This window comes from Egretta garzetta, unplaced genomic scaffold (assembly GCF_000687185.1).
Source record: "Egretta garzetta isolate BGI_Z169 unplaced genomic scaffold, ASM68718v1 scaffold447, whole genome shotgun sequence".
Lineage (NCBI taxonomy): Eukaryota > Metazoa > Chordata > Aves > Pelecaniformes > Ardeidae > Egretta > Egretta garzetta.
The window spans coordinates 2,233,655-2,242,243 of record NW_009260397.1 but is presented as its reverse complement, the minus strand read 5'-3'; the positions used below and the strand labels follow the sequence as shown (position 1 = coordinate 2,242,243).

Here is an 8,589-nt window from a genome sequence, read left to right as displayed (position 1 = left end):
AGGTGAACAGCACCATATAGGTGCTCCCCGGAATCACGCTGCGTGCACCAACATGCACGTCTGCATCCCGCTTCGGCAGCTTCAGCAGCCCTTCAGGAGGCTGCGGGGATGCAGCCCAGCCAAGAGCCAGCTGTATTTAAGAATTAAAACCCCGTTTAAAGGGTTGGGCTGCTGAAAGAGCGATTAGCACAGCAGATGGTCACAAACAAAAGAATTGCAATAACTCGATGTACTTTTCACTGCTCAGGCTCTCTGACTTCGTACTTGCCCGTCTCCCTGGGGAAATGAGACATTACTTTTCAGCCCCTTTGACTTCCCCCCGCCCCCTGTCAGTGCTCTCATCTTGGGGCTGCTGATACGCCAGAATGTGTTGGACACTTTTCCAATTTTTTTAAAAAAAAAATTCCTTTGGTCTGTATTTGGCCCAATTAAGACTTTTATATGCCTGTTTTTGCCTTAAAACTTGATGGATGGAGGTGTGAGGTGTTGGCCCTCCTGCTTGGTTTTTGTCCTGGGGTTTGTGGGAAAGCCCCAGGGCTCTGTGTCCGCTGGGGCGTGCGATGCTGCTTGGCCATGGGTTCCTGGACGGGGAGGCCAAGCTTCTGCTGTGTAGCACAGGCTCACGTGGACACGTTTTGGGGAGCGTTATTAGTTGGTGGAGTTCAGCAGTGTTCACTGGTTCTGTGCTGCCGTGAAGGGCTCGGGTGATGGAGGCATCCTCGCAGGCAGGCCACCCCGCCTGTGTCTGTCTTATCACAAGTCCGCCCTTTGTTCGTGGCGGCTTTTTAGGGAGGAATTAATTCGAGCACAATTTGAGCAGCCCCGGCCCATTGCTTTGGTAATCTTATCCAGCCTGCAAGGACATGAGATGTGCAAGTGGGCAGGAATTGGAGATAACACCTCTTAATCCCTCCCGGTGCTGCAGCAGAAAATGCTGCTGCCGACCCATAATTAGAAAGCGAACAGAGCGTGGAAGAGGTGATGTTGGCATCCCCAAATCTCTGTCCTGGGCTTGGGGGAACATCGCTAATGATCTGGTTTAGAAAGGCAGGGAGAGACCAGGACTTACTGAAGACGATATATCAAGACGAACGCCGTGGTGCCGTGCTGGGATCCTGAGGTCGTCCCAAGCAAGTGGCTCTGTTCGCTTGGTACGGGCTTGTGCTGCACAGGCACTGACTGGGGCGTGGAGGCTTTGAAGCTCCACCAGTGTAGTCTTGAAGAGGCAGCTGGTGTGGTCAGGGGATCAGAGTCAAAATGCGTTTTGCAGCAAGAGTTACATGCAGATGGAGCAGAGCTACCGCTCTGCTGGCTCCCGAGGGTGGGAAGAAGCTGAGAAAAATTACCCTCCACAGAGGCTGGGCTGACGGTGGCACAGGCACCCTTCTCCATCCCACCGACTCCTGCAAGCTCCCTGGGAGCATTGCGGGGTGGGTCGGTAATGCAAAATGAGGATGAGGCAATAGTCTGGTGCAGGTTCCAGTATGTCCTGGGACCAGGGTTGGGGTTCCCACTGTCTCTTGTGGACCCAGCTTCCAGCACATCTGAAAGCAGGGGCGTCAAATCTACCTGGAGGCTTACTTGCCCTTCAAGGCATCAACAGGCTGATCCTTTTCCTTCCTCTCTTTGTCCCATGTCTTTTAAGCCATGGCCTAATAGCTTGTAGCAGGCTTGCTCCATTAACATTATCTATGTTAGGAATAAAAGCGTGTAGAAGAAACCCACCCCCGAAGCCAGCCTTGCTCTTTGATAGACTCCTCGGTGATAATTGTTTTCCTCAGTGCCGGCATCCCTTCTTGCTGTGGGAAGGTTTATGCAGCCTCTGCCCCCCACTCGCCCACCCCTGTTATCATACAAATCACATAATAATAAGGCCAGGGATAAACAGGACCTACAGTAGCTGTTAGCCGTGTATAGAAACAAATCACATGGAAACAGTATAATTACTGAGAAAATATCAACTTGAGTAATGCCGTAATTGTTTTCTTCCCTCCAGCAGATTTATTCCAGCTCTCCCAGCTCATGCTGGTTTCAAAGTCTGTGACTTCACTTTAATAAGAAGAATTTCACGTTTCACACTGCACTGGTTCAGAGCCTGGGCATGATGCTATCTGAAGCAGAGGAATATATTTTGAGCGGCTTCTCGAGAGTGCTAGGAAAAAGAGCGCTAGTTAAAATATCTCTATCCATTAGCGTCCACCCCAGGCTCTGGCTTGGACTCTGGTCCTTGCAAACCTCTTTTCAACCCATTTTTGTGATTTAGAAGAAGGGCCTTTTTGTGCCTTGCATAAATCCAGGAGCTCTGCTTTTGGACTTCACCATTGCATGGGCAAGATTTTTTTTTTTGTTTGGTTGGTTTGCCTTCAGTTTTGGTTTTTCCTTACTCTTGCTGCTTGTCATTTCCTTTATTTAGAGAGGTGCTTGTGAAATGAGAGTGACCAGTTATTTGAGGTCCAGGGACATTGCCTCTCTCTATTGCTATAATCATCTCCTAATACTAGATGATGATGGCTTTTGTGCTGTGACTTGCTGCTGTTCCCCTTATTCAGCTTTGCTGCTATTTTACTTCAGATTCTGCAAGGTAAAAAGATAAAAATGTATCAGAAACCGGGCTTCCAGAGGGTTTTGTGCCAAGCAGGAGTTTAAAGATGCCCTGTTTTGCATATTGGCAGACCTGAGATAGTATCTTTTGTTTCACGGCACAGAGAGAAGTCTTTCTCTCCTGCATTTTTGCCAGATAGCTTGCTTTCCTTTAGGAAAACCTACCCACCTACAAGCCACTGCCACTTCCCTTTCCCATGCCTTAATCTGGACGAGATTTTATGAACACCTAATTTATCTCTTGCTTCCTGTGGTTGCCCTACTCCTTTTGCTTGAAAAAAAAACACCAAACCCAAACCCACCAAAAAACCCAAACCAAAACAAAAAAGAACCAGTTGTGGAGAACACAAAGCCTGCTGCAGCAGACTGACCGGTTTTGGTGTCTAATGCTGGGGAAGTAAAACAAGACAGGAACTGTGCTTTGGGATTTTCCAGAAACCTTTGATGTTCTTCTAGTTTCTCTTCTGAACGGCTGCAGGAAACAACACGCTTAGCTTTCCGGGGCGTCTGTGCTCTTAGAGCTGGATGAGCGCCCCACGGAACAGGGAGGAAGGGGCTCAGATTGCTCCTCTGCTTTCTGTCCCTTGATGGCAGCAGTGGGAAGGGCGTTGATGCCTCCAGGCTGTACCCAGCAGTGGTTCCTCCCTGGTTGGCTTGATGTCTCCTTCAGCAAGAACAGGGTTTAGCAGGGGAGAGGAGGAGGAAGGCACCAGTGAATGGTGCTGGTGCCCTGGGACATGACCATTTTGTTGGGAAACATCCTCTTTTGCCTCCCCTTGTTCCAGCTTTGTTGCAGATGATGTTGCCCATCCCTTATGGAGCGGAATAGGGCAGAGCTCCTCTCAGCACAGCCCCACCTCCGCACTGCCTTCAAAGCCAGGTCTCCTGTGGCTGTGCCAGGCTGTAGGTGCAGCCTCCCCAGGAGGGACCTCACCATGCTTCATCCCCACCAGCAGCAGGGTGGAGGCCGCCCTGCATGGTTCTGCTTCCCCATAAGCAGATGCTATGGAGATGCTGAGTGGTGGAGATGCCAAGGTGGCATCTAGGTGCTTGCCATGTTTGGTATGAGCTGCAACGTGGCCGGCGAACAACCCAGGGCCATCATCCATGCTCGTCGGAGGAGCACAGAGGGGTCCACACCATCTCAGTGCCACTGCGCTCCACCGTCTCGCCCTTGCCCCCGCAGGAGGGCCAGCCCAGGAAGAGGGTCAGTGGGTAGCCCTGGCTGCTCGTCTGTGGCCGTGAGTCAGTGCGGCGGGGAGGATGCTCAGCACCAGTTGGTGCAGAACAATGTTGGCTTTGTACGCGGGCATAGGGCTGCTGTAATGAAGGTAGCAAAGTTGTGTGGACTTCTTTGCTTGTTCGCCTCCCCTCCCCAGCAGCTGCAGCGTGCTGGCTGCCCAGCCTAGCAGTGGTTTACAGTTACAAACCAAGCCACAGCTCCTCTTCCTGCCCCCTCCAGGAAAAGAAATCCATCCCCTCTCTAAGCAAATGAATAGATAAACTTTTAATTAAGGTGCTGGGGAGTTACCAGAGAGGAGCATCCCAGGTCAGGGTAGGCTGTTGGTGTGCTGTGATCCCCATCTGCATGGCCGATGGCTATTGAACAGCTACTTCATCTCAGGTATGTTCATCAGTGGGGGTTGCCCTCATCCAGGCATGCAACTTGTGTTGGCAGGAGATGGGCTCCTTCATTTGGAGCAGAAGAGGTGAAGGGTGGTGTGCAGGTGAGGCTTTGTGGCTCCGGGATGCTCCTGGGATACCAGCTTGCTGGACTCGGCAAAGTCATCGTGTTGCTGGAGGAGTTGCTGAGTGTTTTGATGTGTTTTCCCTCTGCCCCCAGCCCATTGTCATTATTGCTGCTCCCTGTGACCGCCATGGAGGTTCTGCTGATCTGTCTAGTCTCTGATTTGAAGGGTCTTGTTGAGATGAGTGCTTCTTTACCTGGAATTTAAAAAGCTAGTTTTCATCAGTTCAGTCTATTTTTATCTCAGCTGACCTTACCTATCTTCTTTCTATTTCTGGATGCATGCATTTGACATCCGATGCACGGAGCTCCCCCTAGAATTTAAGAAAAGATGGAGGAGGATCTCCATGAAGGAGCTGGGGGTCCTCTCTCCTACTGGAGGCCGCCCTCATAGCCCCTTCTTGTTTGGCATGGTTAATGCTGCTCTTCTCTCCAGCATGGCTGTGGCTGAGTCAGAGGAGGACACGTCTGGGGTTACCTCAATTTTGTGGACAAGACATAGCCTTGAGCTGGCTGCTGAGATGTGAAGTGACGGTTCTGCTGGGAGCTCCTGAATATGGATGGGTTTATTGATCCTGTAGTAACGTGGGTAGAATTGAAGGTGGTGGGAGCCTCTGAGGCTCTGTCAGGAGGACGAGCTGCTGTCGAGTCCACAGGAGACTAACCGGGTGCTCTCTGGAAGTTGCGGAGCCCTGCGGTGATGTGATCCAGCAGCTGGTACTGCTTAGTCTAGCAAGTTTTTTGAGGGGGGTGTGTGTCTCAGAGGGATGAGAATGGTCCAGGGAGCTGCAGCAGCTGGCATGGGAGGGTGAGAGGAGGATCCAAAGTCTCCTGGGAAGGACCTGACCTGGTTGTTTTGTGCTCCCCAGGATCGTGGCCTGCCTGGCAAACTGGAGCCCGTGTCGCCTGTGAGCCCTGCTCACCCCGATGCCGAGCTGGACCTGCTGCCAGCCCGGCTGTCGAAGGAGGAGCTCATTCAGAACATGGACCGTGTGGACCGCGAGATCACCATGGTGGAGCAGCAGATCTCCAAGCTGAAGAAGAAGCAGGTAAGAGGCTGTGGTCCGGAGGGGAGCGCGCATCCTCGTTCTTGCGTGCTACCTTACTCCCCGTCCTTGCCCATGCATATCCACAGAGGGGAAGTGGCAGTGCCAGTGCCACCAGGATGGTCTGTGTGCGTGCTCCCTGTCTGGACATGGGGCAGATGCTGTTGTGCCAGCTGGTAGTTGCAAGACTAGGGACCTTTGGAAACCTGGCTTGTGGGCTCTTCTGCATGTCAGATTACCTTAAAGGGGGAGAAAAAATCTGTCCTTGGTGACTTGCCCGTGGTCATGCAAGCAGTCAGTGGCAGAGCTGGAAATGCAGCCTGGGTTGCCCGAGTTGTCCACATAGCCCAGCATCAGCACAAGGTCTCATCTTTTTCCTTTCCAGCAATTATTTCTCCCCAGTGCTGTGCTGCCACTATTGTAGTACTGGGCTGTTGAAAACATTGCTGCACTGTCCTAATGGCCTTTCCTGTGCATCCAGCCCCCTTCTCCAGGGCTTTGCAGCTCTGCAGCTGTGAGTAGTGTCTGGTCCAACTCTGGTCAGGGCTGTACCTGAGCCAGGGATTTGAATCTGATCTTCTCGGTTAGTGCTTTACCCCTGCACAAGAGCACTCCTCAGCAGAAGGATTGCCCGCTCGATGTTGCCGTGTATACAATTACCATAAACCCATTAAGAGATTAATATGACAAAACCTTGGGGGACGTCTGTGAAAAAAACCACAGACTTAAAGGCTTTCACTTCTAAAGCAAATCACTTCTCTCTGCCTCTCTCTTACCGGTTGTTTTATTTCCGTTGCTTGGGGCCAGTTTCTAAACGCCCTGACGGCTGCTAATCGCAAACTGCCCAAGAGGAGTGACCTCTCTTGGGGGGTGTGGAGCAGGAATTTGAGAATGGAACAAAATCTCTATTTGGGCTGTCAGATGGGGCCAGTGCTCCTCAAGGATGAGCGTGCAGTTGACCTTCCTCCCCATCAGTTCTGTATTTTCCCATATCAGAAACTATCCCTTTCTTTCCTGCAAGACAAAGCAGGATGTTTTGGTTTTGTTTTCAAACAATATGGTTTAATTAATGTGAAGGACTTTTTTTTTTTTTTTTGGTGTTGCTTTTTATCTGCAGAGCTATTGGAGTGCTTGGGGAGAGGGAGCGCAAGGAAGCAGCCTTGTGTGCTGGCTCGCAGGGGCCAAAGGAACATCTGGAGCAATGGAAACCACAGAGGTTCCTCTTGCTGGGTTTGGTGGGAGCTGAGTGAAGCCAGCCCTTCCCCTCTCCCTCCTTAGGAAGCTCAGAGAAAATGTTGGTGTCTTCTCACACCTGGCAGTCTGGCTGCTGGTCTGTGTTTTTAACTCACGTTTGAAGGAGATGGAAAACGTGGTCATTTCACACTCTGGAGAGGGGCTTCTAGAGTGGGATGCGTGCCTGGCACAGCGGTGACGGTCCCGCTCACGGCAGCTGGGAGGGCTGACGACTCTGCTGATCCACTGCCTGACTTTTTTCAGAGGTGCTGAGGAGCTGCTATTGAAGCTGACGGGAGCAGCATATGCTCCTGGCCGTTAAAATCAAGCTGTCCTTCCGTGAGGAAATGGGTTTTTTATTGTTGGCTGCTTGGTTGCTTTATTTCTTCCCTCTGAATGAATTTTACGATTCTTCCCACAAAAATGCTCTGCTGAGTAGTGGGGAAGAAGGTGAAAGTGGCTTTTGGCAGTGAAAGCATTGGGCTTTCCCCCCCCCCCCCCCCCCTTTTTTTTTTAATTTTATTTTACTTTTGGCACATGGTGGCAAAGTCATTTGGTAGCACATCCCACCCCCCCAGCATGGCCTCCTTTCCCTTCCCAGAGGATCCTTCTCCAGCTCGGTCCTCTGGCTGGGCTGGCACATCTGGGAGGAAGCGTTTTTGGGGGGCGGGGGGGTGTCCTGTCTGAGATGCTCCAGGAACATTTTGTCCATCTGTGCATCTGAGCTGTCAGCGCAGGAGAAAGATGAGCGAGGGAAAGCGATCAGCCTGAAACGGATACAGCTCCTGCAGTTGCGGGCGGCAGAGCAGGGGAGGAATTGTACACAGCCGGAATATCCTAATGCTTTTCCCCTCTGTCTTTGGGAGGCCTTCTCAGGGTAATTAAATACATTTGTATGGAAAGGCTATGCAAAAAAAAAATCCCAACCAACCCCAGTCCACCATCTCTCTTTTTTCGGTTGTTTCAGAAAAGGCAAGGAAGGCTCTGCCTGGACTTTGCAAGAAGCAAACGCCTTCAGCAAGCTGAGAAACCTTCCCCAAACCCTGTGCACCCCTGGCAGAAGGCCACCTCCATCAGCCGTCCCCCGCTCATTCATGCGCCATATGCGCTTAAATCTCTGGCTGAGTCCTCTCTCTCCCTCTTCCTGACAGGGAAGGATAATCCTTATGCATTTATTCCTGGCAGCGGTACCAGGGATCTGAAGGAGAAATAAACTGCTGGGCTGTTCTCTGCAGTGGTGCCTGAGCCTCCCTGGGCGCCGAGCTCGGTGAAGGGCTCTCTGGGAGTACAACACTCCCACCTGGTGATGGAGGTGCAGCCGGCCGGGTGGAAGAGCTCCAGGGTTTCCCCTTCCATCTATCTCCTGGCTGAGTTTCCTCTCTTCTCCCCCTGGCTCTTTGAAAGTGATTTTCAGAGATGCCCTGTGGCTGAAAGCCCTCTCCTCTCCCCTGGGCGGGTGAAGCATCATGCGTGCGTAACAACCTTGGCTTCATCAGGCAGGTCCCTTCACCACGGGGGCTGGTATGTGTGGGGATGGGGTCTTCCTGAAATGTCACCCACCTTCCTGCCAGTGCTGCAGGCTCCGATGGCCCCTCCGCAGCGTGTAGTCCAGCCAAAGGGACTCTTACTTGGAGAGGGCAACTCCTCCCCTTGGAAATGGGTTGGTCTGTGGATGCTGCTGGAGCCAAGGCTATGGCTAACGATGGCATTTTGCATCCTGTCCTGGTTTCAGCTGGGATAGAGTTAATTTTCTTCACAGTAGCTAGCATAGTGCTGTGTTTTGGATTTAGTACCAGAAGAATGTTGATAACACACTGATGTTTTCAGCTGTTGCCAAGTAGTGCTCAGACTACTCAAGGACTTTTTGAGCTTCTCCTGCTCGGCCAGGTGCATAACAAACTGGGAGTACAGCACAGCTAGCACAGCTAACCCAAACTGACCAAAGAGCTATTCCATACCATA

At 51.6% G+C, this 8,589-nt stretch overlaps 1 protein-coding gene across 1 annotated transcript in view; it reads left to right on the top strand.

Annotated features, from left to right (window-relative positions):
- The window catches only part of NCOR2 (nuclear receptor corepressor 2), a 188,012-nt gene that overhangs the window by 45,265 nt on the left and 134,158 nt on the right, over nt 1–8,589 (top strand). The window contains exon 5 of the mRNA XM_035898548.1: nt 5,218–5,397. Coding sequence (XP_035754441.1) covers nt 5,218–5,397 — 180 coding nt within the window. The remainder of the gene's footprint in view (nt 1–5,217; nt 5,398–8,589) is intronic.